This window comes from Mustela lutreola, chromosome 10, assembly GCF_030435805.1.
Source record: "Mustela lutreola isolate mMusLut2 chromosome 10, mMusLut2.pri, whole genome shotgun sequence".
NCBI lineage: Eukaryota > Metazoa > Chordata > Mammalia > Carnivora > Mustelidae > Mustela > Mustela lutreola.
This window is the reverse complement of record NC_081299.1, coordinates 109,049,003-109,068,998: the sequence shown is the minus strand read 5'-3', so window position 1 is coordinate 109,068,998 and position 19,996 is coordinate 109,049,003. Positions and strand designations below refer to the sequence as shown.

At 55.4% G+C, this 19,996-nt stretch overlaps 1 protein-coding gene across 9 annotated transcripts; it reads right to left on the bottom strand.

Moving 5' to 3' along the window:
• Positions 1 to 5,770: 5,770 nt before the first annotated feature.
• Positions 5,771 to 18,884, bottom strand: SEMA6C (semaphorin 6C). Of its 9 annotated transcripts, XM_059136784.1 has the most exons (20): positions 17,669 to 17,689; positions 16,514 to 16,563; positions 14,612 to 14,783; positions 13,097 to 13,214; positions 12,739 to 12,802; positions 12,525 to 12,581; positions 12,086 to 12,187; positions 11,765 to 11,855; positions 11,433 to 11,552; positions 11,177 to 11,265; positions 10,642 to 10,859; positions 10,229 to 10,360; positions 9,791 to 9,943; positions 9,402 to 9,575; positions 8,966 to 9,112; positions 8,615 to 8,692; positions 8,427 to 8,482; positions 8,200 to 8,244; positions 7,735 to 7,830; positions 5,771 to 7,293 (listed from the first exon to the last, which is right to left on the bottom strand). In XM_059136784.1, exons 3-20 carry the CDS (start codon positions 14,727 to 14,729, stop codon positions 6,245 to 6,247), a joined length of 2,907 nt encoding a protein of 968 aa, XP_058992767.1. In that variant the 5' UTR covers positions 14,730 to 14,783; positions 16,514 to 16,563; positions 17,669 to 17,689; the 3' UTR covers positions 5,771 to 6,244. The 9 variants fall into 9 exon arrangements, with proteins under 9 accessions (XP_058992767.1, XP_058992759.1, XP_058992763.1 ...); XM_059136776.1 differs by lacking the exon at positions 7,735 to 7,830 and having other exon boundaries at positions 5,771 to 7,296; positions 17,669 to 17,688; XM_059136780.1 differs by lacking the exon at positions 7,735 to 7,830 and having other exon boundaries at positions 5,771 to 7,215; positions 17,669 to 17,688.
• Between the last annotated feature and the right edge of the window lie 1,112 nt (positions 18,885 to 19,996).

The window sequence follows — 19,996 nt, the reverse complement described above, 5'->3', positions numbered from 1 at the left end:
ATCAGGTTCAGGGAGGTCTGGAAATTGATTTGCTTTGCGGGCTTCTCAACTATTCTTAGTTAATAAGGTGCCCGTTGCTATCTCAGTCCAATGCAGCATACATTTATTAAGTAAATACGAATAGCAGTGTGGTGGTAGCACAAACACCATTGATACCCAGGACTGAAGAGACCTATCTAGCTGACTAGACGGGATCCCCATCCAGGGTATAGAGTTCTCAAAAACTGCTCCACTGGCAATATGGATGCCTTTCTTAAGTAAAGGACGGTATTACCAAAGTCAAAGACATATAAGCATCTGTGTTCAGCAACTACAATCTCCCAACTCAGTATTTAGGAAATAGAATGCTTACCATGTACCAGGCTGTATATAGATAATTGCTTTTTGGTAAATACATATAATAAAAAAAAATCCAGTATACATATTAATTTTAAGGTACATCTGACAGAGTACCTCATAAATGCATATATGGTCTTTTTGTTCTCCTGAGAGAAAAAGAGCAGGCAAAGAAAAGAGAAAAAGAGGGACACCTGGGTGGCTCAGTGGGTTAAACAACTGCCTTCGGCTGTGGTCATGATCCCAGCGTCCTGGGATTGAGTCCCACATCGGGCTCCTTGCTTGGCAGGGAGCCTGCTTCTCCCTCTGCCTCTGCCTGCCATTCTGTCTGCCTGTGCTCTCTCTCTCTGACAAATAAATAAATAAAATCTTTTTAAAAAAAGAAAAAGAAAAGAGAAAAAGAGCAAGGACTTGAGGAGGCTTGAGAAACAACTAAAAGTCTTACTGAATAAAAATCCTAGTGAGGGAAATCATTAGGAATGTGGGGAAGTTGGAAGGGAATGGGGAGATAGGAACTTAGAGTTCTCTGAAGGGTGATCTTCTTAAATGATGGGAAAGAAACATGAATGAGGGCAACTTTCCTAAGATTTCCTCTGTGAAAATGAGCCCTTTACTCCAAAGAAATCAGTAGGTAGAAAATACAAGAGAAGGTTGAAATGGGAGCAACTTAGTGATAACCACAGACTTGTCTAAGGTTTATGTAAGATATCTGATAGGTTATAGATTAAGTCTGTTAAGACTATAGGGGATACTTAAAAAATATGGAAATAGGTAACTGCTAAATTAATAGTAATGTTCAGTAGACACTTTATTTTTTTTTTTACAGAGAGATAGAGAGCACAAGTAGACAGAGTGGCAGGCAGAAGGAGAGGGAGAAGCAGGCTCTCTGCTGAGCAGGGAGCCCGATGCAGGGCTCGATCCCAGGACCCTGGGATCATGACCTGACCCGAAGGTAGCCGCTTAACTGACTGAGCCACCCAGGTGCCCCTCCCGTAGACACTTATATGTGTTATAAAAATGTTTTGGAGGAGTACTTGGGTGGCTCAGTCTGTTAAAAGTCTGCCTTCAGCTCAGGTCATGATCCCAGGGTCCTGGGATTGAGCCCCACAACAGGCTGTCCACTCAGCGGTGAGTCTGCTTCTCCATCTCCCTCTATGATCTTTCTCACTTTTGCTCTCTCTCAAATAAATAAAATCTTTTTTTTTTAAATGGTTTTTTTTTTAAGATTTTATTTATTTATTTGACAGAGAGAAATTGCAAGTACACTGAGAGGCAGGCAGAGAGAGAGAGAGAGAGAAGGAAGCAGGCTCCCTGCTGAGCAGAGAGCTCGATGTGGGACTCGATCCCTGGACCCTGAGATCATGACCTGAGCCGAAGGCAGCGGCTTAACCCACTGAGCCACCCAGGCGCCCCTAAATGTTTTTTTAAGAAGAAGACTGTAAAGGACCCCTGAACAAGGTATGGAGCTGCACTCTGCTAACATAACCAGTCCTAAAGTTTGAAGAAGTTCTTACTGTAAAGGAAAGTGATATTTGAGAAGCCAATATTATAAATAATAACAGTAGCTTCTATGCCTAAAAGGGTATTTTTGTTTGCTTAAGTAAGCTTTTCACCTAATGTGGGACTTGAACTCATGACCTGAGATCAAGAGTCACATGCTCTACTGACTGAGCCAGCCAGGTACCTCTCTATGCAGTAAAGTTTTGTTACATGTCTGGCATTGAGCTAGGCATTTCAAATATACACTAACATACCTATCTTGCAAGGTATGTATTATCTTCAGACTATAGATTAAAAACAAAAACAAAAACAAAAAACAGGTTGTGACTACCCAGAGCCCCTCATCTTTAAAAAAAAAAAAATTTTTTTTTCTTTCTAAAACTACAGTTTCTACATAGTTTTTGCTGTTCTGCTGTAGTTTGTCCTTTCATTGGAATATGATCTTACTTGACTTTGGGCAGGTTAAGAAACTGCAGTGATGTAACTTCAAGCAGCTTTTTTGCAAACTCCTTAAAGTCAGTTTTGCTCCAAAACTGATTCAGGAGGCATCTCCACAAAGTTGCTGAACAGCAATACTTGAGCAAGGAGAGTCAAAGATAAGCCCTCTTGCAGAAAATGGATGCAGTCTTCAGCTCTAGGTATGTTGGATAGCTTCTGTCTTTCCTTCCAGATCATACTCCTCCCTTTATATCTTTTTCTCTATCCTGGGAACTAACCTGCATGAAGTTCATCAATGGGCTCCCTGCACGTTGGCTTCTACTTTGATTCCACCAACAGGGGCCTCTGGAAGGAGAGGAGGGAGAGGAAAAAACTGGAATCAGTATATGGATTTCTCAGGTATCCTTTGATTAAAGGTCACTGCTTCTCTCAGGGCAGCCTTTCCTTCCAGTTCCAAATACCCGCCAACTCCCTTTGTCTTTTCAGGCCTAAGGCTCTTACTCGCCTCCAGTTACTGACCTGTCCTTTGCCCACACTTTTTAAAATCAGCCCTTCATTATTTTGAGCATGTTGTCTGTTTTCCTCTTGGGACCTTAATACATGTGGTAAAGTAGGCAGTCTTTTGGATTCCTAGGCTTTTTACTTTATCCATGTATTTCAACCTTACTCTCATACATGTAACCTTAAATTCTTATGAGTCAACATATCTGAAGGTCAGCTACTGGATTAAGTAGCAGAAAGTGACTCATACCTGTGTGGTTCCCAAGTGTTGGGTAGTGGCATCAAGGAGACATAAATCTGAGAGACAATAATAGCTCTGGCCCCTGTGACTTACCTCCCAAAGAACCCAAGATGCTAAACAGCTTTTCAAGCTTTGTGACTGTGGAACCTTCTGTGTTTCAGATCCCTAAAGTCTTACACAAGCTGATGGACTCTGCCCACTGGGGCCCTGGTTTCTCCATAACCTCCCAGGATGCCTCTGAGAAATCAGCTTAGAAATCCCTAAGGGTAAGGACTTTATCCTCTTGTTGGCACACACAGGTTTTTCTAAAGACAAAGTTTGAGCTAATACCCTAATTTAAAAAAAAAAAAAAAAAAGTATCGACAGTATCCTTAACTATTTAAGTATCCTTAAATTAAGGAGTTATGTTTATCCCTCTGTTGTCAGGGACAATAATTTCTTTGAATTCATTCCCTTAGTTTATTATTCATTACTCTCTACCAGGATGAGATATTTCATGAGTATTATTGAATTGCGTACTTCATAGCAGTCTACTTTATTTTGGGCAAATAACCTTTTCCTACAAAGCGCTTAATTTAAACCTATATATTTATATGGTGCTTTATGACCTCCTGTTGGCATAGATCCTTTACATGCTTTACAAAAGAAATCGAGGCACAGAGAAGTTAGTCCCACACAGAACTATTAAGTGGCAGAGTCCAAGGACTGTTGCTCTCACTGCAACATAGCTGCTTTCACTAGAACTGAGAAGGTTCTGAGTCCAGCTTAGGCTCCCTTGGCTAGAGAAGTCACTATACTTTGTAAATAATCACCCTTCTTGATTAAAATGAAACAAGGACTTTACCCTGTAAATTGCTGTTGCCTGCACCAAGTTAAAAGATTAACTTCTCTTTTGAGTCTATATTTAAACGTAAAGATGGGGCGCCTGGATGGCTCAGTCATTAGGCGTCTGCCTTCCGCTCAGGTCAGGATCCATCAGGATCCCGAGAGTCCTGGCCTGGGATCAAGCCCCACATTGGGCTCCCTGCTCAGGGGGAAGCCTGCTTCTCCCTCGCCCACTCCCCCTGCTTTGTTCCCTTTCTGGCTGTCTCTCTCTGTAAAAAAAATAAATAAAATCTTTAAAACAACAACAAAACAACGTAAAGATCATTTACCCCTTTGTTGTGACCACCTTCAGGGCAAGAACTGAAGTATTTGTGAGACTTGTCCCTCTGAAGGCGGAAAACAGCAGCAGCCCTAACATTTTTCTTTGTTCTGACTTCAAAACCTTGGTTTGAAGAGGATAATGAAATTAGGTGATTGGAGAGTTGCTCCACTCCTTCCCTGCTCTCCTTCACTATCTAGGAAACTAGCGACGGTTTTAAAGCATCTTGGTTTAAGTAAGACATCCAAAGAGGGGAAACTAAGACCTAAAGGACCTCTCCAACCTGGGGAAACAAGCCCCAAGCAGAGGCAACAAATTTGGCAGGACAAGGTGTGAGGAAAGTTCAGAGGGCGATTTTAAAAAAACATCTTGAGGGTAAAACCTGTAAGTGAAGATCCTAAGGTTACAAAAAGAAACAGATTGCTTGGTAGAAGAGCGCAAAGTTAGGACGTCTAAGCATGGGTTTGGAGGAATCATCATCTCACAAGGTACCATGCTTTCTCCTTTAAAAACATTTTTACATACATTATAATTACCTGAGCCTCTCAAACAACCCCATTTTTCAGATGAGGACATTGAGGCTTAGGGCAAAGTTCTGACTTGTCTGGATTACAGGAAATAAAGGGCGGAGCTAGACACAATCACGGTCCTTCTCCAAATTGTTTTCAGGGGTTTCTTACTCAAGGCAGGCCTATGGCGAACGGGGAAAGGGGACTGCCAAGGCTTCCTTAGCTGCGGGGCTTAGGGCGGCCTCCAGGCGGCGCCAGTGCGACGGCGACCTAAGGCTCCAACTGAGCCTATACCCGGGCCACGCGCTGGTAAAGACCCGGACCTGTAAATCCGCAAAAGCAGGCACCGCCCGCATGAGGCTTTAAGTGTCCTTAAGCTCGAGGTGGCGGGCGGGGCAGATGGTCCTGTCCGCCCCTCCCATTGGTCCCCGGGATAACAGACAGGTATCTTCAGCCAGCTCCAGCCAGAGAACGACAGAACAGACACTCGCTAGTTGATCCTCCGAGCGCGGGGCTGGAGCGCAGCCGGAGACTCCGAGACCAGAGGTTACGCATGCGTGCAAGGAAACACGAAGCACGCGCTCCTACACCCCCTCCCGCTCTGAGAAAGGGAACTAACTGCTCCTTAGGGAACTACCAAGGCTAGACCCTACCACCAACAGGGCCGAATCCTTTGCCGTTCTTTGCAACCTATCCATCCTAAGACCTACACTCTCCAAATTCTTTAGGACGAGATTTCCTGTTGTGAAACTTAAACCACTTGCGCTGCAGCTTCATTTTATTTCTCAGAAAATACCCTTCCCCACCCCCATGGAACAGGCTATGAAAACATCCTTGATCCAGAAACGTGCTCCGGTGCCCTCCCTACCCCACCTAAATTCTGCCGTGGGTCTCCTGGGCCCCGGTTCATCTCCACACACCATTTCTTCGCTTGCCTCCTTCAGGAAACCTTTCCTGATTAACCCCCGTGGGACCGCAGCCATCCCAATTACTCGGGAGAGAATGCAAGGCCAAGATGAAGGCAGAGATTCGGGGGCAGAGGCGCCTAGCTAACGGACCGGTTCCCGCCCCGCCCCCTCCGCTAGGAAAGTGAGGCACGGCTCGGGGACACAGCTGTATTGGGAAGCGGAGGCTCCTACACAGTAGGAGGAGGCACGTCCCGGGAGGCCCGAGGACTCTGTACACAACGCGCGCGCGGCCCCAGCCCCGTCGGTCTGTCCATCCGCCCTGCGGCCCGCCCGCGGCCCAGTCTATGGAGGAAGCCCGGAGGGGCGAGTTAAGGCAGCTTGGCTGAGGGAGGGGGGAGTGGGAGTGCGCCAGTTCCCCCCGAAAAGCTGGCTCACTGAGGGAGCGAGCTTCTCACCTCCCACTCCTCTCTCGAGGACAGGGAGAAAGACGTCAATAAATAAACCCGAGACGGGCTGGGACCCCGGGAGACTCTCAGAGTCCAGGAAGGCTGGAGGTGTGGAACACGGAGAGAGGGAGGGCCTCTGTCCATGGAGATGCGTCCATGCTCTTGGCCTTTGAGGGCACGGGCTTCAAGGGCGCCATCCGAGGACTTGGCGCAGCTCCCTTTTAAAAGTTAAAATGACTGCCGTTGGGGACAGCCGGCTGGGAAGAGGGCGAGACGAGGGGAGGCTTCGGGGGCAGCTGGGTCTTCTCGACGTCTACCCTCTTCAGAGCGCGGCCCCGATACCCCTCCGGCCGGCCCAGGTACAGGAGATGTCTCCCGGGACCCCCGCAGTACCTGGAGGGCCCCCCCGAGGGGACCCGAGTGAGCAGGGCAGGGGGCGTCCGGTGCGTGGGGAAGGGCATCCTCCGACTGCTTCCGACCCCTAGCCGGGGAGCAGGGGCGGAGAGGGCGGGCCGGGTGGACGGCGCCGCACACTTCCCCTCGGGTGGCACGTCCAGCCTTAGAGGCAGACCGCACTCCCGGGGGAGGAGGCTGGAGCCCGCAAAGAGGGAAGGGGCGGGGGTGGGAACGGGCTCTGGTGGGAGCGCCCGGGAGGTCAACGCTGCCACGGCCGGGGGCTCGGCCCCCTTCCTGGACGGCTGTGGGCCGTGCAGGTAGCGCAGCAGTTCTTCCAGGGTGGTGACTTCCACGGCCTGCCCCGGACAGCCGGGCGGTGGTGGCCTCACCAGGACTCGAGGTGCTGGCCCTCCCGCTGCGCTTCCGCCCCGCGCGCGGCCGGGGCCCTCCTTGGCGTTGTTCCCATTCTGGTTCCACTCCCAGGGCCCCCCAGCGTGGCGTAGATGCTTGACGGGCAGCTCGGGCGTGGACTCCGGCGTGGGCAGGCAGGCCACCTCCGGCGGGGCTACGCCGTCGGGAGGAGGCAGGAAGGTGGTGTAGAGCTGGGGCGGCTGCGCCGAGTCTCCGTCCTTGGACGGCGGCAGCTCTGGGCCCGCTCCGTGCAGCCGGGCCAGGCTGCGAAGGGAGAGAGGGCGCGGGAGCCCCGGAGTCTCGACGTCCTTGCTCCGACGTCTGTGGGCTCGGCGACAGGCGCAGGAGACCAGGAGGCCAGAGACTGAGGCGCCCAGGGCGAAGGCTGCAGCAGCACAGGCCAGGAGGAGTGGGATGGGGACGGAGAGGGAGGCTGAGGCTGGGGGGAGGTCCCGGCGCACGCCTGCTGACCGAGAGGGGAGGAGGGAGGCTCAGCCAAGGTAGGTGGGCATGGGAGGGCAAGTTGGAGTTTCACCTCTCTGCTGCTGCTGCTCAGCCTCACTCCAGCACGGGCTGACCTTCCTCATAATGACACAGACACCCCCCCACCCCCCCACCCCCGCGCTCAACATACACAGTCAATCCACCACACTAGACCTCACACACAGGCTAGAGCTTGGGCCTGGGGAGTACCCATCCCAGTTCCAGGCCCTGTAGCCATGCCTAGAGCGAGTTCCAAACTCTGCCAGTGCAGAAGGCGGTGGGTCTAAGCAGCCCAGCTCGGGGGAGAGGAAGCTCCAAACAGGCATTAGTGAGCACCAAATGCGTCAGTGAGGGGCTTAGAATTCTTCAAGACTCACCAGCCCCACGCTTCACTCCTATCCCTCCCAGCCAGCCCCCTTACCCTGAGTGTGAGCTCCAAGAGTGGAAGACTGGGGCCAGGGGTGGGCATCACTGGGGGGACTGGGGGTCTCAGGGGAAGGGCCAGGACCCAGAAGCACTGGTGACAGAGACCAGGTCAGAGCCAGTGAGGCTCCTGTTTTCTACCTCTGACACCCATTCAGTGGGTCCTCCCCACCCCTGCCCCCTCTTTGGAACCCAAAGGTCCAGAACTCCAGCCTCTACTTTCCTCTGGGCATGGGGAAAGGCTCACCGTGCAGGACATTCTTTCATGTATTTTTTTCAAAAACTATTTATTAAGCACCCTACTGTGTGCCAAGCACCGAGCTCTATGTGGGCTGTTTGGAGTATGCCGGCCCTCATCTGAGACCCAGTGTGTGTGGGCAGCTGTCTGCTGTCGCCACGGAGCACACACGTGGGTGCGTGGGGGCCAAGCAAGGGAAGATGGCGTTGGGATAGGCAGACTCACCATAAGCAGAATCCCCTGTGCCAGACTGACTCCCAGTAGCTCCATCTATGAAGAAGGAAGGCAGAGAGTGACGATGGAGGTGGGGGGTGAGGGGGCCGGGGTGGTAGCTTCATGAGGAACCGAAGGGGGCGACTGCCACAGAAGTACATAAGCCCACACCTGGGCTGTAGCTGATGGCCGTCACAGCCTTGTGCAGCTATGGCTATGGCTGTCCCAGCCCTCTTTACCTTGGCAGTCGCTGTGCTCCGTGAATTCCTGGTTCCCAGTGGGGTCTACATCAGTCCTAGCAGGAGACAGAGGTAGCATAGGGTGGTTACATATCTTGCCCCCAGCCCCCGACACTGGCCCTGAGCTGCTTCTTTGAGTGGGGCAAACAGAACTTTCTCCTCGGGAGATTTGGGGGCCCCTCACTTACCCACCAGGTCCCCTGATATCCACACAGCCTCTGGAGCTGTGCCATCCACAGTATGGGTCCTGAGAAGCCAGGCAGCTCCTGGGGAAACGGAGTCATATGAGGCTCACCGCTCTAATCCCATCCAATGGCCCTGCCCTTGCAGCTCTCACCCTGGCCTGCAGGAGGCCCCTGGCCCCATGTTCCCATCTTGCCCTGTCCCAATGCCTGTTCTAGGCCCTGGGCACTGCCCACCTGCACAATGCCCAGCGCACCCTTCCCTCCCAACCACACCCTGCATTTCCCTGCCACACCTTCCCCCACGCCTGTGTTCCCAGGCTCCTGTTGGCCCTGGGGGGGTCAGGCCCCTCTCACCTCCGACAGGCCCCGTGCCGGGCACACCGGCTGAGAGGGAGGTAGATGATGCAGCCAGAAAAAGCCACAAAGAGCCTGTGACCTTCAGTGTCCAGCTCCAGCCCTATGACCCGCCGTGCCATTTGGGCGGCCCGCTTCCCACTGCACCTAGGGTGAGGCAGGAAGGAATCAGAGATGGGGCAGGGGAGGCTCCGTTTTCCCTGGGTCAGTTAAAGAACAGAAGGTGGGGAGGTGCCTAAGACTACAAGTCCCAGTGTTGCCCCACCACACTACCTAGCTTCTTACCAAACCCCTCTAGCCTATAGCTTCGGCCACGTGGAAGCCAGCGCTGGAGTCCCCACCACATCCCCACAGCCCAGTCTACCAGCTCACTTCCCATTCCTGCTCTGCAGGGTGATGGTGGGGGACGGGGAGCACTGCCAGACCAAGGCCTCACCTGGAGGGGCTGTAGGCATTGATTTCCTCCAGCAGGATGGGTTCACGTCCTCCCGAGGGCCCCCCCGGGGGCAGCACCTTCAGCACGGTCCCATCGTTGGAGCCCAGGAACAGGACTGTGGTGTTCCTGTAGGGACCAGCCCTACCATCCACAGCTAACTGGGTCAGTAGGGCCCTGGAGGGACAGGCCTCAGTCAGGGCCACCCGACTGGTGGAATCCGGAGCGTCTCAAGGACAGTACATGTCTCCTGGTGCACACTCCTGGGTCCTTCCCCTCCCAGACGTTCCTTCATACCTCCCTCCCTCCCCTCACCAATGTGACTGACCCATGTGAGGTCAGAGGAGAGTGGCTGGGCGTGGGGGTTGGTCAGCAGTTGTTCTTTTAGCTACCTGCTGGTGAGGGTGAGCAGAGGCTGATGGGTGGCTGGTGGCACGGCGGGGTCCAGCAGCGGGTGAGCCTTGATGAAGGTCAGAACTTCATCAGGTAGGTCTCGAGAGGAGGGGAACAAGGCAGCCACACCGACTCCGGCACAGGATCCTGGCCTGGGATGAACACGGGAAGGGGCAGCATTAGGACAGGGAGCCAGGGCTCAGTTAGGCTCTGTGCCCCCGACCAACTGCTCTCAGACACGATCGGTAACCCTTGCTCTCTCCCTTTACACAGACGTTCACACTACCGCTTCCCCCCTCTCTGCAGCTCACCAGTCCCATGCCAGCCCGCTGAGCCCTCTCCCCATAATCCCACAGACCCTCTCTTCATAATCCCATGTTGGAACTCGCTTCTTGCTTCTGCCCCAACCCCAAAAAAACCACTCTCATCCTGGGTACCTGGGGGAGGGAACCCTGTCCTCAGACACAGGTGTCCAGGCCCCATCCAGACTCCTCTGCTCCTTGAACTTGCCCTCAAACCCATGCTCGATATCATCCAGGTAGAAGGCACAGACCGCAGAGCCAGGGATGCTGAAGGAGCCAGAAAAAGATGCGGGCTAGGTGTTGGAAGGGATCACACGGTCCTCCCAGGTAAGACGGCAGCTAACCTTAAGTGCCATGTTAGGGGGCGGAGCCTGAGAGAGCGAGACAGCCCCCTGGAGGCCGTGCTGGGAGAAAGAAGGTCAGAACAGCAAGCTGGCTTTGAAGGGAGTTTCACCTCCAGGTAGGGGCAGTGGGAGGCTTTGAGAGGGGAGCTTAGACGCTGGGGGGACAAGGACAGCTTGGACCACATTGGTTAGTCTAGTACTAACCTATTGGTCTGGGTGGTGAAGACCCCAAAGAGAGCGGAGCGGCCATACAAGTTCACAGGCCCAGTTAAGGCCTGTAAGACGTCAAAATAGAAGGTAGAGTCCCCAGGGACAGAGCAGTTGAGCCTCAGCTTCAGGAATGATGTCCAGTGGCGGTCCAAGGCCCGAGGCGAGCCACCCATGTCACGCTTACACACACGGGCGACTCGGGAGAACTGTACCTGGGGGAGGAGAGCAGGGGATGCTGAGAACAGTGAGGGCCTCAGGGCCAGCGGGGCAGGATGCGGGTGTTGGGGGTATCTGGGAGCACCAAGGGACAGATGCCAGGGCCACAGCAAAGCAAGGGTATAGTGTGGTAGATCAGACTGAGTCAAGGATGAGGGACACAGCAGGATGTGGGGGCAACTCCAAGTTGGGGCTCAGAGTCCAGGGGATTGTGTGGTGAACATGGGGTTCAGCAGCTCTCCCCTGACTCTGACTGGCTTCTCAGGATCAAGCAGAACTCTCTAGCTACGCCCACTGGGGCCCATCTCCTTACCCTTCCCAGCCGGGCATCCTCCACAGAGACCTCCCGGAAAAAGAAGTAGACATGGTCTCCATGCTCCAAGGCGTGGACAAAGTGTGGCTCTGAAAGGGGAAACGGAATGGTATGCTCAGAAACACCTGGCCCCACGCAGCCTCTTGCCTTGGCAAACACGAACCGTACCAGCGGCCATCTGCCCGCTCCCTGCCACAGTCCCTCCCCTGCACCTCCTCCCCACGAGCAGCCAACATCCCCCAGGCCCGGCCCTGACCTCTGAGCCACTTGGAGTCGTACTTGGCGGAGCGGAGTGGGGGCTGAGGCCCGAGGCTTCTGTAAACTACAGCATCACTGGCCTGGAAGTCCGCAGCCGTGGCTGAGTAAAGGCTGCCCTCTGGAGGGGTGGGTAGGGTGGGGTCAGGTGAGGACCCAAGGATCTGGCTCTTCTGGGGTCGCCTAACCCAAGGCTTGGGTCTCCCTTAGCCTGACCCTGTCCCCAGCTCAACCCTGCACTCGGGAACATGGGCAAAGACCAAATCAGAAGAAAGGCTAAGGCCGGAGCCCCCTCCTGCCACAGGCCCGTTTCTTAAACGCCTAGGTGCACACCTGCAAAGACAGCCACGTTGGACTGGGTGGCATCAAAGGGGCATCGAGCCTGCCCACTCAGCTCTTCACCCTCCTGCTGCAGCGAAGTTATCTGGAGGCAGAAGGAGCAGGTTCTTGGAATCCTTGGGGTCTTGGAGTCTGGCTCCACAGCCCACTCCCTCATGTCCCCTTGCCTCTTTCCCCCACCCCTTCTGGACCCTTCCGCCCGGCACTCCCAATTCTCCACCGTGGCTGGCCCGCCCCCACCAAACTGGTCGCCCATCTTGGGTTCTCTTCCCACTCCCATCCTGACCCCACTGCCACCCGCCTCCGCCTTTGTACCCCATAGCTGCGGCACACGGGGCTGAATGAATTCGTTCCACAGGCAAGGAGTGTCTGAGAGTCCCAGGGAACAAGAACACGAATGTAGTTGTGGCACTCGTCCTAGAGAACCCAAAATTCTAGGTCAGCCACAGGAGTCCCTACGATTGGGACAGGGGGCCCAGGACGTTAGGCCACCTCCCCGCAGCCAGTCATAGCAATGTGGGTAAAGTCCCAAGTAAGCTAATCACTGCCCCGCAACCTCAGGCAAATTCTTGGGCCTGCTGGAGCCTCACTTTTCTGGGAAGGAAGGTGAAAATCATTCATTCCCTTTCCTGCACATTTCCCCCGTGTCCTGAGATGGAAGTGGGTTTTGGGAAAGCGGGCCCAGTGCAGGACCACTTGGACAGAGCCTGGAGGCAGGAAATTCTCCCCTCAGAATTCTCATCCCACTCCTCACCGTCAGCTTTCCCCGTACAGCACAGTTCTCCATGTCTTGACTCCGCCATGTCAGATACTGAGAAGACAAGTAAAGGAGGGAACATCATGGGGCACCCTGGAGGTCCCCGCACATTATGGCTCCTTTGGGAGTCCTCGTCCCTCCTTGCTTTATCCCCACCGGACCGCTCCCGGCCCCATCTCCAAGCCTGCACCTCCTCCCACACGCCCCTCACCTTGTTGGGCACCAGTCCTGTTCCTTCTTCCTGAGCTTGAAGATCGAAGGAGAAAACGTGATCCCTGAAGAGACAGGTAAGGAGGGATCAGAGCCAAGGCAAGGCACCCCACCTGAACTCCTTAGCGCCCACCCTGCTCAGGCTCAGCAGCTCAGAGACCAACAGTGCAGACCTCCTGCCCTCTGTCCTCCCCCTTACTCCATGCCTTGGCATTTGTGCCCTGGGTCCAAGCGTGTCCATGTCCCATGGCTTGGACACCTGCATGTGTCCCCTGCAAGAGACTGCGGTGGCCATGCAGGTCCCATGGCTGCTCAGGAGCATGCATGTTGGCCCCACAACTGTGCCACGGTCAGTTTACCGGGCAGCCACTAGCAAGGTCCGGTTCAAGGTCAGGAATTTCTGAAAGTCCAGCCCAAGTTCTGCAACCACAGCATCATCCTCCAGGCCCCGGAACCAGGATGATAATGGGGAAGTACCTGGAAGACACAGAGATGTGGGGGATGAGGGCCAGCCAGACTTTCCTTCCTCAGTATCCTTCCCAACAAGACAAACCTCAGTCATGGACGTCATGGAAGAGCGAGGTGAGTTGTGAGGTAAAGCTATCAATACAACTATTAAACAATGCTTGCTCACCCTGAGCACTTAACTTCTGCCAACCACCCTGTTAGTACTTGGAATTGCCTAATTTAAATACAGCTCTGTGAAGGAAGTACTAATAGTGGCCCCATTTTACAGATGAGAAGCCTATGGCCTTGAGCCATTAAGGAATTCACATAGCTCCATTAGCTTGAAGTGGCAGGTACTGGGGTTCCGAGTCAGATCTGTCTGACTCCAAAGCTGAACTCCGTTCCTTCTGGAGGGGGCAGTGAGAGGGGTGGGCGGTGTGGCGAGTGCTCCTCTCTAGTTCCCACATCGAATGCTGTCCTGTCTGGAGCACTTACTCCATTTCTCCCAGCCCTTAAGGTTCTTCAGAGGCCACCTCAGCCCTCCCCGGTTCCAGCCTCCCCTGACCCACAGGGCATCCACAGGCCAGACCATGGGCCTGACCATGGCGACCAAGATCTTCAGCGCTCCAAGGGAGCTCAGAGTTCAGGGATTGAGGTCTTAGCATTTGCAAGGTGCTTAGGCTAGCGTCTGGCACACAAAAGTGCTACTCTTATCCCCCAACCCTCACTCCCAGGGACCCAGCTGCGGTTCTTTCATCCTTAGAGTTACTCAAAATCCTACATATACAACAGGAACTTGCAAATAAAGTTTTTTCTTCTCAGAAAAAAAGTGGGTGTATGGTTTCCCTTATAGCAGGACCCCAGCTTAGTTGTGGTACAGATGGTGGAGAGGGAGGTGAGGGGTGTGGGGGCATCACCAAACCAGCCCCAAGCCTTCGTTGTGTAACTAATAATAATAGCAAACACACAGAAAACACTGAGTGTGTGCCAGACAGCGTTCTCGGCCCTTTCCGAGGATGCCCTCACTTAATCCCTAAATAACTCTAATAAGGGAGAACACTATCTGTTATCTTCATTCTGCAAATGAGGAGACCGAGGCAAAGAAAGGTGAACCACCTCAACCGAGGTCCTGCAGCTCCCAAGCAGCTGGGCAGGGATTCAAACCAGCTAAAGTATGTGGTCCGGCTGGGTTGTCAAGCCCCTAGCTGGGTCTGTGTTGTCAACCCCTGCGCAACAGTGTGGCCTCAAGAGTGCAGCAAGTGGGCCCAGCAGCGATGGGCGACAGGCTTGAGTGCCCCCCTCCTCTCCGTTGTCCACTTCCGTCCACTGCCTACCTTCCTGTACCTCACCTCCCACCCTTCCTCCTCCCTTGCTGGGGTCTTGAGTGCTGAGCTCACACAACAGGGGGGTGGGCCGAGGTCACTCACCTTGCAGGTCAGAGGTCATCAGAGGGAGGGGGTCCTGGGGAAAGGCCGCCTGGGTGTGGGGAAGTGAGAGCAACAGCAGCAGAAGCAGCAAAGGCATGAAGTGGGGGGCACGGGGCATCCTGTGCGGGGCAGCTCAGGCCCCAGGGGGTACCCCCTCACCCATATGCCAGCCCTGGAAGGAGACAGAGAAGAGTGGGGACGGGGCTGAATCCTTCACCCTTAACACTGGCAGGCTGCTCCCCTGATTTATCCCCAGAAGACCCTGTGGGCCGGGGGAAACAACCCTTTCTCTGGCACTGCGTCGGTCCAAGCCAGCTGTCACTGTCACTCAGGGCGTTTCTCTCTCCAACTGGCCCAGACTGGCTAGTGTGAGGCCTGCAGGCGTGACCCCAGGTAAGGACAGGACACACCCGCTCCCCTTCCAAGCCTTCTCACTCAGCCTCCTCTCTTCTCTCCTGACTGGGCCTGGGACATTCGGTAGGTGACACCTCCTGGCCCCCTCCCTTGCTAACCCCTTCTCAGTTATAATTAGACACCAAAGGCTTAAAATTATAAATAGTGACTCCTTGGCACTGGGAGGAGGAAGAGGGCACTATGTCTGCCTCCCCCTCCCTCACAGACCCCTGCGGCACCCTGGGAGCCATGCAGGCACTGTGCCCAGGCAGAGGCAGCTGCGAGGAAGCTATCACCCTCGATAGGGGTGAGGAAGAACAGAGTTGGAGGAGGAAACCTAGGGGTCACCATCCTGGTCTAAGTTCATGGTTCAAGGGATCTTCCCATTGCTGGGGAGAAGCTGGGTGGGGAGGAGAGTGGTGGTGGGGGGCTGCCTTAGCCAAAAATGAATCTGCATCAAAGCCAGATCAGAGGCTAAATTTAGCTCTGGCTGCAGCTGTCTGCCCGACCACTGTGCCCCCTCCCAGCTTCTCTAGCCCCCGGTTCCCTCCTGGCTCCGAAGAACCAGTGCTCACACTTGCTGAGGAAGAGGAGAACCAACCCCCTACGAGGAACCCGGCAGGGAACTGGCTGTCCTGGTGAGGAGAAACGGCTGCATATGTATGTCCCTCTCTCCCTTCCTTCCCTCTTCGGGCTGCCTCAAAATGGAAATATAAATAATTCAACGACAGGCAGGCAACGGTAGCCCAAAGTCCAGGAAAAGATGGATATGGTCGAAGGGACGGGAGACAGCCTTCCTTCCCACCAATCAGCGCCATGGCCCACCCCCAGCTGACCCAGGTGGAACCCCGTGGGAGGTGTACACCAGCTTCCTGCCCTCCTTCCCCTAGAACTGGAGTGAGGGGCTCAACCGCTCCAAAATCAGGGCAGGAAGGGTGAGAATCCTTTCTTGCTGTAACAGACTGCTATTCTTCACCCATCCTTACCTGCTCATCCTGCCGTGTCGCCTAAACAAGCGACCCTGGGCTTCCAGGACCAGCCCATTCCGTCTCCCCAATTCCACTCTTGAAGCCAGGACCCAAGTGTACCCCACCCCCAGTTCAGCGTCACTGGTGGGGAGGCTGACGTCAGATGGGGTCCCAAGAGGGCTGGAGGAGGGGCAGGGGTAGGAACACCTAATGATGACCCCCCTCCCCCGCAGGGACAGAGCAGTCATCTGCTAACTAATGACCCCCTGGTGCTGAAAGGCCAAGCCTCCCTAACTGCGCACACAACCCCCCCACCCCCCCACCCCGCCATGTTTCCGGATGCTGTTGGTCCCAAGGGAAGAGAAAGGGACACAGCCTGTCTCCTATCCTCCCCCTCCAAGTTGCCCTGGGCAACTGGTATCTTCACTCAGGAAACAACTTTGGTCTCTGGCAAGTGGGGAGAACAGCCAGACCCTCTTCCTGTTCCCAGGCCATGCCAGCTTCGATCTCCTGCCCTCGGGAGCTGCTGCCCTTTCCTTACCTAGGGTGATGACTCCTGTGGGGGTTTGAGGGGGATAGGAGACCTCTGACCTGATGGAAGAAGGGACAGGAGGGAAGAGGCTTAGCTACACCTCTTTACCACATCCCTTAAAAGAAAATGTGAAAATTCAGAAGTCTACTGAGACCAGGGTAGAGGACGCGCTGCCCTGGAAGAGTGTGTGTGGGAGGGGGTGGGAGGGGGAGTTGACATTAAGCTTGACTGCAAAGGTGCTGGCGCTTTGTGCCTAAAGTGTGAGGGCAGGGGCTGGGGCTGGCTCCTAGCCAGAAGCTCCTGGAATTGCTCGACCAGTCCTGGGGAAAAGGTTGACTGGGACAGTTTGTGGGGGCAGGATGACCACTCCCACATTAAAACCCTCAGAATCCAGCAGGCTTCTTCGCAAAAGCGCCCTAGCTGGGGACAATAGAGGCTAATTTGCATCTCATTCACAAGCTCTTCATTTCTAGGCAAAATGCTCTGATAGCAAGCACCCCCAGCCCCTTTCTTCTTCCATGAGAGAGCAGGTCCTGCCTCTCTCCCACCCAATGTCTCTGCACCCCACCCCCCCAACTTAGACTGGATTAGTCCAGCCTCTGAAAACACTTGGTTGGCCTTTGCATTGGCCCCCTAGACTTAAGTATAATATATCTTTAAGAGGGCTTCCCATATCTGTTTTTGGAGAAGCAGTGTCTAAGCAGTCCCCATCCCACTCCAGGCCTGGGAAAAGGCTTACTCCGCTGGGACCAACCCCAGCTGCATAATATCCCCCGTCTGAGGAAAATTGGGGGGGGGGGGGGCGCGGGTGCTGGCTGTCTCTATCTCCCCCTCCAAGGTCTTCCCTTTGCTGGGAGAGGAAAGAGCCCTTCTCTCTCCTCCTGGCCCTTGCAGCCACCTCTGAGGAGTGGCCAGGTCATAGCCAGAGTCATAAGCAGAGTCTTGGGGGAGGCTGGGGAAGGGATGGAGAAGGGGAGACTGGGCTGGGGACAATAGCAGGAAGCTCTCAGGCTGGTTGCCCACCCCAGTCCACCTTCCTCTGGGGGAGGAGAGGAGACGTAGAAGGGATGAGGGGCGCTCGGAGAATCCTCGAGGAACAGGCTGAAGGCGCCTTCCCTTCTCCAAGACATTTCCCCCACCCCCAGCCCCTGGCTCCTAACCTACCTTCCCTTCCTACCCAGCCCCCAACGAGGATAACCAGGTGTCTAGACCCTGGCATAAGGTGGGCCCAGGGCCAGGGGCTCGACGAGTCTCCCCTTTACTGGATCTGGGGCTCCAAGAGGGGCGGGTAGCAGAGTCTGGGCCGGGACCGGGTCCCAGAGCCACGTTAGCGGGAGGAGGGGCTGGAGGGGCCTGCGGGCGCAGACAGAGTGGGGATGGGAGCAGCGATTGAGGAGCGGAGGCGGGTCTCCGAGGCCAGAGAAACAGGGCCAGAGGCTGGGAACCGAGGAGGGCAGGCCTGGGACCAGCGCTGAGCGGAGTCCTCGGGCTCAAGGTGCAGTCGCCAGCCAGGCTCTTCTCCTTCGGAGATCCCGGTCTAACAAAGCACCGGCGCGAGCGGGGTGAAGGAAGGAGGAGAGCACGGGGACTGTTGTTTCTCTGGGGGGGCCCCCCTTCCCCCACTCTGCCCAAGCCAACTACCTGAGTGGTGCTCAGACTCCCGTTTGCACAAGGACAGAGGTGCAGGCGTCACACCAAAGTCCGAACGACGCGTCCCCCTTCCCATCCCTGCAGGGACCTCGAGAGGGTCCAGTTCTCCGCGGGTCTCAGAACCTTAGTTTTCCTGCTGGGGAGTCAAGGAACCAGATTTTCCACCCTCTGTACGGTGCGCGCCTTAAATAATCGCCCTTCGCGCTCCCCAACGCAATGGACGCAGCTCGGAGAAACCTGCTGGGAAGAGGCGCCCGGACCCTGCGCCCAGCAGTGCATTGACGGGGTTCGGCCACGGTCCCCTCCTCCCTCCGTGCACCCCAACTCCGCTGACCCTCTCCGTCAGGCAAGCACACAGCGCGCTGGCACCCTCCCGGGTCCCTCTCGCACTTCGGAAGGTTGTCCCCAGCCTGCGGCGCCCCGGGTCCTCCTCGCCTCCCTGCAACCCCATCCCCGCTCCGGGGTACTTGCCCCGAGATCCGGGTCAGCGGGACCAAGATCGCAGCGGGCGGGCAGCGGCCCCGCACCGCGCCGAGTTCGTAATCCGTGATTGGGGCTCTGGCGAGACGTGACGAGCGTCCGAATGGGATGGAGCTCGGATCCGACCTCGCGGGCGCAGTCGGGTCGGGCGAGTCCTGGGTCGCAGTCGCAGCCCCCACTCCCGCCGCGGCTCGGCGCAGGAAAACAATGCGACCGCCCGGGGCTCTGGGCCCGGCCCCAGCCGCCCCGCCCGCCTTCCTACTGGCCCCGCCTCCGGCCCGCCTCTGGGTCACCGCAACCAGTCCGACTCTCAGAAGCTGTCTGGACACCGCCTTCTCGACACCTCTCCACCAGTAGTCCTTCTTGGGGGCGGAGCGTAAGAAGCACCGCCCACCGAGAGGGCCAGGCCGGGAGGCTCAGCCTGAGACCCAAGCCAGGCGCGAGATGGAGAGACCCGAGGACCGTCGCTAAGACTCGGACGGAGGGGATCACATGCTTTAAAATGGAGAGGCCTCGGGAAGAAATCTCACAAGAGAGGGAGGAAGAGAAGCTGGAAGGAGCGACAGACGAAAAACCCGGAGACCTCGGCTGGGCTGAGGTGTCAGAGCCGTGCGACTCCCCCCCCCCCCCCTCTCCCCAGGGGCTTTGGCTATCCTGCTTCGGCTTTGAGAGTCTCCCCCCTCCACCTCTACTCTGCCCCAACCCTCTGTCCCTCCTCTCTACTGTTTTTGCTTCAACCTCCTTATGTCTCCCCACATGCCTCCTCCCTGTATTCATCATGACCCCAATAAGGGAGGCCTAGCATACACTTGAGGGCTTGAGGCCTGGGGAAGGAAAAGTAGATGTCACCAGGAGGTTTTTCTTGTCCCCATCATCTCCTCCCCTCTAACCCTGTCAGAGCAGCATGGGCTTGGGCCACTAGGCCAGGAACTAGGGAGCCAGGAAGCCAGGGTGGCTGGCAATCAGGCTGTTGGTTGATGGAAGAGGACAGGTGAGTGGGGCTCAAGCCAAAAGTGAGATGTGGAGATTGAGACAAACTGACTCAGAGAATCACACAGAAAGAGGAGTAAGGTGAAGACTCCAAAGACGGAAAGTGACCAGTTGTCCCAACCCCACATAGCCTGACTGGCCCCCAGATACAGGATTAGTGTTGTTCCATCTTCCTTTAGAGGGCCCTGGAGATTCTTCAGACAGCAAAACAGCTCCTTCTCCATCTCCACCCTCCATAAAGACCCTTTGATTCTGGGACTGTCAGCAGGGAGGGAGAATGAGACTACTTCAGACAACACTGCTTGGCTCCCACCTTGGTATTGCCTCCTTAGATTTTTCCCTGCGTGGGGGCTGGGACAAAAGACGTTCTCA

Coding starts and splice junctions, on each gene's coding strand:
- SEMA6C (XM_059136784.1), bottom strand. CDS start 14,729: ATGCCCCGTGCCCCCCACTTCATGCCTTTGCTGCTTCTGCTGCTGTTG. Junction 12,803..13,096: donor ACCTTGCTAGTGGCTGCCCG/GTAAACTGACCG, acceptor CTGTCTCTTCAG/GGATCACGTTTTCTCCTTCG. Junction 10,361..10,641: donor TTCACCACCCAGACCAATAG/GTTAGTACTAGA, acceptor TGGCTCCTTCAG/CATCCCTGGCTCTGCGGTCT.